Here is a 13,093-nt window from a genome sequence, read left to right as displayed (position 1 = left end):
GCACACTCACTAACATCAGTAGGCGTATGCCTCGAAAGCTATTTATGACGTTTTAAAATAATTCCAAGCAGAGAAATGAAAACTTCTTTTTAGTTATGTTTATTAGAAAGTAATTAGCATTGGTATAGAAAAGTGTCTACCGTATTGCCAGCTACATCCCACAAAAAAACTTCATTTCCCTTGTCCCTTTTCCTGGGTCTTAAAATCGCGAGCGGCAGCCAATAGCCAGCATCTGCAATGGGGATGGACATTTTTCTTTTCTTTGTGAAGATATTATCTGATGATCCATCATCTAAATCGTCTTCGGAATCAGAGCCGTTTCCGCAGATATAGTACGTAATCGATTAGCGATTCAGCATTCCTCCTAGCGAACGAACTTTTACCAACTTGATCCTCGCCGCTGTCCAACGGCTCACCCAACTATTTCACGTTGAGGATCGAACTTAACTCGTCATCTAGAGGTATACCGGGTATGAATTCTGAACAAGCCATTGTATCTTTCTTTGGGTGGCATTTCTGGCAATGTTCGGATTGCATTCCCGGACCGAGTAAATTTAGTTCGTCAGTTGAATCTGTTCGCGCCAACGCGAAGTTTCCGTTTTGTCTATGAGTCCTTCCCACCCCTGCCCTACTAATCTCGAGTCACCGCGAGTATATCGGCCTCCAATACCAAGCTAACAACCACCCCAATTTGCCCACACACACCACTTCGACAGTCTTGCTTGTTTCCCATTTCCATTCTTCCTAGCTCTCTCGTTCACGTTGTACATAACTGGGTGGTGATTCGGCTGGATTGCGCATGCGCAAGGAAGGATGGAAATGGGAAACAAGCAAGACTGTCGAAGTGGTGTGTGTGGGCAAATTGGGGTGGTTGTTAGCTTGGTATTGGAGGCCGATATACTCGCGGCGGCTCGAGATTAGTAGGGCAGGGGTGGGAAGGACTCATAGACAAAACGGAAACTTCGCGTTGGCGCGAACATACTCCCCGGCCAAAAAGGAAAAGGTAATTCCCGCGCGTTCACGTTGTACATCTCATTTCTCCAAATCAAAACAAACACTTAAAAAGTTAGTATCAAAGCATGCTGTCAAACTCTAAAGTACGTGGTTGTGTGAAGTGTGTTATTGTTCACTGTGCAAATATCTTCTGCACAGTAGTCTAATAAGGTGCAAAATGCTCAATATGTTCAAACAAGAATTATGTTGCTTCGACATTCAATTACAGTACGCTGTATTTTGTACATTAATGGTTTATTCCATTCACTGAATGGTACGTTTTTATCCGGGTTATTTGAGACGTCATGTGAATAGGCCTATGAACAAATGCACAAGTTCATTATTTGACGTTTGAGCGGTGCCGTGTTATTTATGTGGCCATGGTAACGAGTGAATTTGGCACCGCAAAAACGCCAAAGTAGTGAACTCGTGCATCGGTTCATAGGAGATCCAGACTTTTCCAGACAAACTTTGAAAATCTACCAGATTTTTGAAAAAATGACTTGGCATCCCTGGGTGCGCTAGTCCCCCTGAAGGATTCCGAAATCACAATCGAAACGATCGAACCCAAAACCACTGGGGCAGCACCCAATGACAGCTGATCTGACGCCGCGAAAAAAAAGACGATCGGAGGAACAAAAGAAAAACGACGACGAAACGGTGCGTGGTGCTTTGCTTTGAGGCGAGTGACTAGACAGAAATTAACTTCAATCCTTTTTGTATTACGCGATTAAAAAACTGTCCAACTGATTCACGGGAAAAGCCGTGAGGAAAATCGTTCCTACTCGTGTGCGAAATGAAACAATAAGTGGTGATTGAAGAATCCATTACATTAGTGTGGCGTTCCCGTGGTCGGGAAAAGAGAAAAAAATCGATTCGTGGCTCCCGATCGAAAAGAAAGGAAGGAGGTGAAAGACAACAGCAGCAACAGTAAGAAGAAAAGAGACGATTCTGGCTTACGACGGAAAAGCAGAAAATCGCTTGTGACCTTTTTTTCCATTCCGGAGGGCAGGATCGTTCCGTTTAGACCAATTACACGGAAGAGTGACGGAACGACGAACTGAGTGAACCTCTTCTTTTCCTGCAGCGGAAAGTGCTTGCCATATCGACTGAGCGCTCAAGCAAAAGCCTTTGTGTGTCAAATTCTCGGCTTCCGGAAAGTTTGTTCCGTGTCCTCATTTGGAGGAGACAGACAAAACGGCCTCAAAAGTGGAAGTCCATCAGGCGCCGAAGAGGAAGCAATCCGAAATGGAGCTCACACCGGAGGAGATTCGAGCGAGGCGTTTGCGAAAGCTGGAAACCGGATCGTCCGGAGGAGGAGGAGGCGGCGGTAGCAGATTATTGGCACCAGTAGTGGCGGCTCCCGATGGCCAGCAGAAACAGCCGGATCAGCAGCAGCAGGATACTCCGATGATTGATGGGGAGACTGGTGTTGTTGTCGCATCTTCCACCCAAGCAGGTAAGCCACAGAGAAAGGAAGTTAATGATGCTAGAGGTTCCCAATTAGCTGTAGGGAAGATTAAAATTACACACTTTTGTGGGTGCATCGTAATGCATCAATCGTAAATTTTGCTACCTGGTTAAGCCATTCTCTCTCTCGCACTCTTTTTCAAGTTGAGTGCTGCCAAATTAATTGGTTTCCTATTTTGTTTCGTGCAATTGTTTTTGTGAGTATGGTCCGAGGTTGGGCGGATTCAGTGACCTACATTTTGCTTTTGTCAACCCAATTCGTACTCTGTACTTCGCAATTGCAGACAAAATGTTGGCCGCTGTTTTAATGCGTAGTGTGTTTATTGGTGTCGTTTTATGTTTCTTTTCTTCTCAACGTTGAGTGTTTATCTGATTATGGGATGGGGCGGTGATCATGTGCTATTTTCGCACGCTCTCGAAAAACAAATACCTAGGTAGTAGTAATCCGAGTAGGTTAATTTTTATATACATACACTACTTGTTAATATAATAGTGCATTAGAACATTTTTCATATCAATTTCTCCACATTATCATGGATAAAGGCTACAAAACGAAACATAAAAAACACGCATAAAATTTCAAAAATCAGATCCTAGGAATTCTTGATTCACGTCGGCAGTGTTTTGAAGCTTCTGAGCTTATTACGGCAGGTACGATTATACTCTATACCCAGGGAAGTCAAGGAAATTTCCATAACGAAAAGATTTTGAACCGTCTGGGAATCGAACCAGATTCAGTTTGTATGATGATGTGTTGTGAATCATCAGTTAATTATTTTCTACTCAGAACAATCTAAATTTCCTATGAGTCTCAGTCAAGCCATCTGGAAGATTGACTTAGCAATTTATAACTTTAACTAATTCGTAGAAACTCATTAGCTTACCTTTCAACTCTTTTATTAACTAACTCATTAATTTTCTTTCAACTTTGCTTCCCATCCCAAACTATTGTACTTTTTCACATTTTTTTAAAAAGTAAATCGCCTATCTCGATGCATGGGAAATTTCTTGCAAGAAATGCTCAAGAAAAGCATTTTCTATTCAAATGAAGCTCACTGTAGGACATTTCATGACCAATTCTCGGGCAGCAAATTTTACTTTTCTTGAGCGGAACAGTAGACTAAGCTTAACTCGCAAAGTAATTGTTAGCAGTAGGCGTTTGGACCTGAGTTTAATAATAGTAACCCTAGATAATAAATGAAAAAATAAATCTTGTCATTCACTGTTCAACTCTCAAACCAAACAGTTCTTTCTACGGTTTTGAGCCCAGATTGAAACATTTCCACTGAAATATGTCACGAGTCAACTCTGAAGTAAGCGGTGTAGGAGATGGTGTTCAAGCAACTCACGGAAGGAGAGAATTTCCTCAAGTTACTCATCATAGTCATAGTCTGTCCAGTCTAGCGATTGATCGGCAGAGACAACTGAACAACGTGGAAATTCGCTGTCGAGACGTTCTTAGAACTAGAAGGCCTCTGGGAAGTTGTGAAACCTACCGCTGAAGGAGAAATTATCATTGATGCAACCAAAGATCGCAAGGCTCGTGCAAAAATAAATTTACTTTTGGATCCTGTTAATTACGTTCACATCAAAGACGCGAAGACGGCCCGCGAGGTATGGGCTGGACTGGACTGGAGGCAGTTTTCGAAGAAGGCCGGCTCCAAAGGCACGTTCCCCGCCATTTGGGAGATTTGTGCCATCGATTTATTTGAGCCTATTTCATCATCTACCCGATGGGAAAGCAAAGGGAAGGGAAAGATGGGAGGAAATAGGAGTGGGGTCTCTTGAAGAGGGAAGATCGCATAAGCGAATTGAGAGCATGTAGCTCCATACCACAATGGGTTCGAACAGCGCCCTAAAAAGGGCACTGCAAAACGCATTAGCGTAAAGAGAGCATATAGCTCATTACCACAGCGGGTTAAGAATAACAGAATGTCCTGAAGATTCAGGCTTCTGAATTCAGTTTCACTTAATAAATGTTTACCAAATAATTGGAATCCCATTTGCGCAAAAACAGGACAGTTGCATATCAGGTGATACGAAGTTCCATAATCGGAGTCACAACTAAAGATAAAGTTAGTTTTTTTTTTTATTTTTTTTACCGAACGCTGAGTATTTTTTTTAAATAAAATCCTAGACATCATTTTTACATAATCCAGAGCAGGATTTTCAAAAGGATTGCTAAGCATTCATGAGTATATTTGACACAGAGTGCTGGGAAAGATTATAACTAAATATCTGCAATTATTTTTATGGAACTCTTAGGATGATGCTTAAAACCATTTATATATTTTTCAATTTTTCAAACGATCCTTTTTCCTTGATTTGATCGATCTTTTGACAATGTTTTAATCCATAGCACAGAAAAAAATGGCCCGCCACACAATTTTAGTTCAGAAATTTGGCCCTCGGTTTTAAATCATAGGTAGGATAATCATTTGACTGTCCTACCCAGGTATTTTTGTGCGTATTTTTTTTTTTTTTTTTTTTTTTTTTTTTTTTTTTTTTTTTTTTTTTCTTTATTAACGAGATTTTTAACCCTGGGCTAGTTCATCTCGGGACCAACGGCTTTACTTCCCTTCCGAAGGAAGTCGTCACTATAACTTTTTTGTCAGTGACTATGTCGGGGATGGGATTCGATCCCAGGTCCTCGGCGTGAGAGGCGTGTGTTCTAACCTCTACACCAGGTCCGTCCCCATATTTTTGTGCGTAGGACATGTCCTACTTCTCCTACCCACTTCCCGCGCCACTGCTAGTTTGAGAGGAGAACTGTTAAACAGATCTTTTCTTGGATGAGTTTTAACAGACGAAGAATTTCTCCAGGAACCAGCCAAGGGCCATGTCTAACGCATGACTCCGGAGGCATGAAGATACACAGAGCAGAAATTTGTCTAATATCAAAATCACTGAACTTCCCTGGGCTTGGGATTATATTTTCCAGGGAGCGATGAATTTTGATAATTGATCGCTGTTGTTAGTAGTTTTGATTAGATGTTGGGTAAATTTCAAAGCAATGGCAACCTTTTTATTACAAAATTTAGATTTTATCTTCTGACCTAAAGATTCTGGTTAAACTACTGTACTATGCAGTTGGGCTGCACTACGCTATCACTCATCAAAATTACTTTCACTTCGGGAAAATATAATTTCAAACTGGCGAGAAGATTACAGACTGAGGGTGGGTTAGGAGCACAATCAGACCCTTGAATGTGCAATGTGGGGTAGTAATTGGGAATGCCATTGACGGTTTGTAATCTTCTACGAGGTTTTCGAAAACCAACAGGGCGCGTGCACCGGGTTGCGGATAGGAGCAAAGGGAGATCAATAGCATATACCTAAAATAATAGAGCAAAAAGCCGTTCCATGATTAGGTAATGTTAAGCGATCTTCTATGGTGTTCTAGTACTATAAAATTCTTCACTCACTGGGAATTCTGGCCTTGATAATATCAATAGTGATAAAAACATAAAATAATACCTAATACTTAATAAGTACAATGTAGCTTTAATGTAGTAATAAATGAAATAAAATCAATTTTCTATACTTGACAAGGTTTTGAAGACAATCAATGAGTGAAAGAACTACCTATTAGAAAAGCCACATCAGCTAAGTCTATACATATACAAATGTTGGTCATAGGGTCATGGCGAGCATTCGATATGTATGTCTATGACTGATTCTGATCTAATAGGGGCACTAGAAGACCACGCGGACAATTTCGAAACAAATTATTTTTATGCATCGGTCTTACGTTCCGAAAGGCTCAGCTATGCTGCAAAGTAATTTTATAAGTTATTCATTACTGCTGTTTAATTGTTTATAATTCTAACAAAACTACATAATTACCTCATTACTAATCACTGTTCCTATATTCTCTTTTTCTCTCCTTCTTATCTGTTGCATGATTATGAGCATCACTAATATAATGCATGAGCATGCACAATAAGAATAATTTCAGGATTGAAAGCAGTACATGGATACCTGGATAGAATAGCTTCGAAAAGGGCGCTCAAAATATAATATTTCTGGTCAGGGAAGTATTTCATCAAGGGTATGTAAAATTTTTCCATTATTAACACCTAGATCACATAAACAAATGAACTAATATCAAATATTTTTTAAATATTTTTATATAAATCAGCATCGTCAATCAGTGTAAAAACAGATAAAGTTTGTAAAGTTATCACCATCGATTAAATTGCGCTCTGTATAGTAATGTTCATTCAGTATCAAAATCTCCTAAAGCGTCGCATTGTGCCATCAGCAGCCCTTAGCATCACTCTCATATTGTTATTATTTTGTTGTTTATAAAATTTCTAGAAAGCGATCAGCATATTCTTTCTTACTTGTACAATGGCCGATCTATTTGGAATTTTAATAAGTCAAATCAAACTTCAAAACTCAAATTAAATTGCTTTCAGCACATTTACATTTTGCAGCATTAATCGCATTACTGTGTCAAGTCTTCTCCATTCCCTATACCCTACCCCAACCCTTCTTATCATTTCCGATGGTGTTCAAGTGGTCCGCATAGACTATTACGGCCATTACCTATCCCTTACCCCGGCTTTGGACTGACTTGCGCTCTCATTGCCCCACCAAACGCTGCAAAATGAAAATGAAAATGAAATATCAAAATCACTGAACTTCCGTTAAATTCTGTGGTGTGGACGGTCTTTTGGATATTTCAACAAATAAGTTGAATCTTTTTGTCCAAAAAGAGTTTTTTTCAAGCCGTTTTGAGCTCACAGTGTTCGATGAATTTGTTCATCTCCTTCTTTCTTACGTTACGTCCCAACTGGGACAGAGCCTGCTTCTCAGCTTAGTGTTCTTATGAACACTTTCACAGTTATTAAATGAGAGCGTTCTGTGCTAATTGACCATTTTTGCATGTGTATATTGTGTGGCAGGTACGAAGATACTCTATGCCCTGGGAAGTCGAGAAAATTTCCTTCACGAAAAAATCCTCGACCGGTGGGATTCGAACCCACGACCCTCAGCTTGGTCTTGCTGAATAGCTGCGCGTTTACCGCTACTGCTGTCTGGGTCCCGTCAATTTGTTAATATTGTATGAAAAAAACTAAAATATCAAGTCGTAGAGTCATTTTGTCAACCGGTTTTTTAATTTCATGGGCATCCGGGAAAAATCCGGGAATTGGAAAACTGATTTTGAGTGCAGGGTGTCCATTTGATATGTGTAGTCAGTCTAAGCTAAGCTCTAGTCACCTTTGTAGCCAACTGGTTACAAATGCTGATTTTGATTCTCATGTTCACTGCCGTTAAACGCATAATTGTCACATGTTCCTAAATATGAAACCGATAAAACGCGATTAAAGATTTTGGCACATTTATGCTTCGTATCGATATATGTTATGACAAATTTAAATAATTTCTTTAAAATAATATGAGGCAATGGATGTTCTTTATAGTCAAGAATTGCTTTTGGCGACAGTTTTAAATTTTGCTATTACATTCAAATTGGGACGGTTATGCCTAGAAATACCGCATTCTGCTGGAATTTTTACGCATAAGAGTCCCACCAGCAGACCGACCGATTTTTGCCAAGCCCTTTGCTATTGATGGCAGCTTTGACGTGGATTTTATACCGAAAGTGACAGATGCGTATTGTAAAGGCTATGTTGATGTTAGCATTTCTTTGCAAACAAAACTTGATATTGTCAATGCTCTTGAAACTTTAACTAATTCCATTGTTGAAGTAAGAAGCATTGCAATACCTAAATGTAAAGTAAAATTCGAATCCGTGATTATAGACGATGATCTAAAACTCTTGATGCGTCTTAAAAACGTGAGAAGTAATTTTCACGCACTCGTAATTCTGATATGAAAATTATATGGCAGGATTTGCAGAAAGAAATCAAGAAGCGTTTTTCAAAATTAAGAAATAAAAACTTTGAAAATAAAATTTCTCAATTTGACCCTGTCTCTAAGCTCTTTGGGAAATTATCTAAAAATTTTAAAAACCCTCAGAAGACAATTCCGGCATTGAAATAGGGAAACTAATTATTACTAAATTACTACGAAAAAGCTCAAAAACTTGCTATGCAGTTTGAAAGCCGCACAATTTTAATTTAGGACTTACAAGTCCAACAGAAAATCAAGTTACTCTGGATTTCGAGCACACTCTCAATCAAGTAAACGTTTTCTAAAATTAGTGGGAGAATGATTTGGAAAAAGTGAGAACTATTACTAAAAAATTCAAAAATATAAAAGCCCCTCGAGATCATGGAATTTTCTACATCCTCATCAAGAAACTTCCAAAAAGTAGCTTATCATTCTTAGTTGATATATTTAACAAATGTTTTCAGTTGGAATATTTTCCTGGCTATTGACAAATAAGTTTGCTCTCCTTCATCAGTAAACTTTTTGAAAAGGTCATTTTGAACAAAATAATGGTCCACATCAATGAAAATTCATTTTTTGCCAACGCTCAGTTCGGATTTCGACATGGATATTCGACCACTCATCAACTTTTACGTGTAACAAATTTGATCCGTTCCAACAAATCTGAAGGCTATTCTACTGGTCTTACTTTCTAGACATAGAAAAAGCATTCAACAGTGTTTGGCATGAAGCTTTGATTGTAAAATTAAAAAAACTTTAATTTTCCAACATACATTGTTAGAATAATTCAAAGTTATCTGTCAAATCTTACACTACAGGTTAATTATCAGAACTCCAGATCTGAAAGACTTCCTGTAAGAGCTGGTGTTCCCCAAGGCAGCATTTTGGGACCAATATTATACAATATTTTCACATCTGACTTAGGGACCGTCCATAAATGACGTAGCATTTTTTCGCTGATTTTTTACACCCCCCTCCCCCCTCGTAGCATTTAGTCACAAATGCTGATACCCCCCTTGGAAAATACGTAGCATATCAAGCCCCCCCCCCCCCCTTCATTTTTTTATTTGTTTTCCTCAGCGATTGGTTTGATTCCCAGTTTAAATTTAATTTAAAATTTAAAAAACGCTTTTGTTATTGTTAAAACGCAGAACAAGTTTACAGCTGAAAATGAAGAAAAAGATAAAAATCTTGTTCGGATTGATAAAACTACCAGCAATGAGTAAGGGTTCAAAATTAGAGGATTTTTTTTTTAATTATTCGTGGTGAAGAAACAGTTTTTAGTGTATATGATCAACAAAATTCCTTTAATTAGAATGGATCTCCGTCATTATTCTCTAAATTAAAATGAATTCACCAAACAGTTACTAGAAAAAGAAGCAATGTAATATTTGGAATGTTTAAAAAAACAGCTATTTTATACCCTTTATTTATATTTCAACTAAACTTTATCATCGTCACCCATACTGAAATATTTATAAACAATTTTTTTGTAAAAATGAAATATTAAAAATGCTCTTTTGCTGAATTACCGAGTTGTATAGAAAACTTAATGACAAAACTTAAAGAACAATTAACAAATTAAGGATAACACTCGATTTTGATGTCCTCATTATCATCTAGGCTTTTCCATCAAGGGCATTGATATATCAAAACAAATCGTTGAGTTGTCTGAGTGGAAATCTTCTGCAACACTGAACGCACTGAATAAATATTTTGTTTTACTATAATAACGTTAATATTTGCCTTAATAAGCATATTATATTCTTTTGAGGAAATAAAGCTCAAACGAAAACTATGAATTAATCCACAACGGTTGATGCTATGTCTTGTTAACAAATGGACAAACAATATTTTCATTTAACTTACTGATCTTTAAATTTGATTATTTATAAATAAAATAGTTTGGACACGAATACAATATAATACTCACATAAATATTTGAACCTTCAAATAATCTGTTTGATTATCAGGAATATTAAAAATTTCTTAGTAAATTTAGTAATTTGAAAATATTTTTTTATTCATATTATATTAATGTTTTGAATCTGAATCATCATCTTAAAACTTAAGTTTAATAATTCAGACAAAGAAGTTTGATAAAAAGAACTGTTTGTCGTTTTTTTCAGCGCTACTTTTTTCACCGAGATTATTCAAAATGCTACGTCCATAAGCTGGGACCCCTCCCACCTCCTCGTCACACATCGTCACAAATTCGCGAAGACCCCCCTCCCCCCTAAAATGCTACGTCATTTATGGACGACCCCTTACCTGAGTTACCTCAGGGATGTCAAAAATCCTTGTTTGCGGATGACAACAGGCCTCTCCGCCAAAGGACGAAGTCTGCGTGTCATCTGTAATCGATTGCAAAAAAGTTTGGATATTTTTCTTCATACTTGCAAAAATGGAAGATTTCTCCTAACGCTTCCAAAACTCAACTAATAATATTCCCACATAAACCCAAAGCTCTTTAAGTGAAACCTTCAAGTAGACATGTTGTCACGATGAGAGGGGTTCCAATAAATTGGTCAGATGAAGTTAAGTATCTAGGGCTCATGCTAGATAAGAATTTAACTTTCAAAAATCACAAGTCAAATATAACAAATATGTAAAATGTTTTCGCGGGCTACACAAAATGAAGCCACGGCCCTCGGGCCCTACTTTGGGTAGTTTTCATCTATGACATCTGATAAATATTAACCATCAATCAACGCGTGGACTATTTGGGAATAATATTCTTACAACCAATGACTGGAAGATTTTCTTAGTTTTGCGTGTTTGCACTCACCGATGACTATCTTGACATATTTTTTTCGCGCCCTCTTCTTAGGCGTCTTCTAAACTCTCATAGAACTCGCAGGTTGTCATCGGATAACTTGCTTTCCGATCACTACTGTAACAGACTTCTCCACGATCTATTCTGGCGATAGAGTATTTCAATGGAGAGTTGAAGATGATGGTATCCACCGCTTGAATTTCGTTATTTTTAGTCAGCGTGTTTCCTGGATAGCTGCCACAATCGCACCGCTATTTTGCATCCAGAAGCCCAACACGCGCAGTTCAACGTTCCGAGATCCGACTTTCCAATCGTTAAAGTGAATCACGGTCATGATCATAGCAAACATCCTGATCTACCCTTCAAGACACTAACTACATAATTGTGTTCTTTTCCTTACAGAAACAACTATCACGGTAAATTCTGTGGAGGCCAAGCCTCAGGGATCACCCACAAAATCCGGATCTGGTGAAACGCCTTCCAATAGCAACAACAATGCATCCAACACCGACTCACCTACCAAGATGGATGAAGATCCTCCGGCAACAAGCAACGACGCAGTGCCCTCTCCCGTGGATTCCCCGACTAAGACTGAAGACAAATCGCGCGACGAGGCCGCAACTCGCGAGGAACTGCAGCAGATTGTGTTCCGCATCATGAACATCAACAGCCAGATTCGCTACTCGGAAGCTCGTTTCACCATAGATCCTGCTGTCCTGAGCAACGCTCTTGAAGCCCTGGATGCCAAAAATTATCGCGAATTCTGCGCCGAGATATTCATCGAGGTCGTCAAAGAGTTTTACGAGGGAAAGCTGATCCAGTCTGGGGATGGAAGCACTAGTGGGACCTTCTCGGATAATTGGAACAGCATCCCGTCTAAGAAGGTGAAACCTATCGATATAGAGGAAGTGTTGGAGAAAAGCGGCGGAAGCGCAGCGATGGAGATCGATAGCGATATTAGACTTTGCACGTCGAAGCCAAGCATGAAGGCTTTCAGTTCGAATCGTGTCGCAGCGCTGGACTATCTCATAAACTGCTACTGTCGTGCCAATGACGAAGTGTATAGTTATACCAAAATCAAGAAAAGTAAAAAAATGTACCTGGCGGAGATTTTACCGGACGTGGCTGCGATCATACGGCAGCAAACGCTGAAATACGCCATTCTGTTGACCAAGAACCGGTTCCAGAACTTTGCGCAAATCGAGAATCCTGCCAAACTGATCCTGGAGAAGTCACCGCTGCTGCAGTTGATGTATGAAAATAAGGTAAGTTATCGGGCAGAAAAGTTCAAGCCCCCCTAGAAAACTCCTAATTATTCTTCCTATGGTTCATATGGGGTCATGCACAGATTACGTCACGCTCCGAGGGGGGGGGGACGTGGTCAAGCCAAGCGTGACAATTCTTACAAAAAAATTGGAGGACTCATACAAAAAACGTGACAAAGGGGGGGGGGGGGGTCCAAAAAGTTGAAATTTAACGTGACATAATTTGTGTACCATCCCTAATGTTCAACGCCGTGGAGTCCGTTTCCGATTTTGGACTGTCATAACAGATTTAGAACATTGGATTTTGCTTGAATAATTTCACATAGCATTCATTAAGACCTAGTGTCAGATGAATAAGAATAAATAAATTAAAAGAGATACATAAAAAAAATCAACAATGAGGATACTGTAACTTAAAACTAGTATCACCGTAATAATAACCACGAATTTAATTTAGGGACGGTGTACCAATAGCCGCACAGCCTAAGGACAAATGGTCGGTATTCAGACAGAATGAACCAAGTGTTTTTTAATGGATTCAGGAAAACGTGCGTCAGGCACCCATAAAGTGTTATGAAATTTGGGAATGGGCCATTTAAATTTAGATATTTATTATTATTATTAGTCAACGGGCTAAGTAAAGCCCCAATGATAAAACTTAAAATCTAATAAGTTTTAAAACATTCAACAAATGAACATTTCAACACTAATAGCTTTCACAAACAAT

The 13,093-nt window shown here is 38.8% G+C and overlaps 1 protein-coding gene across 1 annotated transcript in view; it reads left to right on the top strand.

Annotated features, from left to right (window-relative positions):
- The first annotated feature begins 1,586 nt into the window (after window positions 1-1,586).
- The window catches only part of LOC5568500 (ubiquitin conjugation factor E4 B), a 33,599-nt gene continuing 22,092 nt past the window's right edge, over window positions 1,587-13,093 (top strand). The window contains exons 1-2 of the mRNA XM_021854378.1: window positions 1,587-2,452; window positions 11,504-12,366. Coding sequence (XP_021710070.1) covers window positions 2,242-2,452; window positions 11,504-12,366 — 1,074 coding nt within the window. The 5' untranslated portion in view covers window positions 1,587-2,241. The remainder of the gene's footprint in view (window positions 2,453-11,503; window positions 12,367-13,093) is intronic.

The sequence above is a fragment of the Aedes aegypti genome, chromosome 3 (assembly GCF_002204515.2).
Source record: "Aedes aegypti strain LVP_AGWG chromosome 3, AaegL5.0 Primary Assembly, whole genome shotgun sequence".
NCBI lineage: Eukaryota > Metazoa > Arthropoda > Insecta > Diptera > Culicidae > Aedes > Aedes aegypti.
The sequence above is the reverse complement of the archived record's forward strand: the minus strand, read 5'-3'. Positions and strand labels throughout refer to the sequence as shown.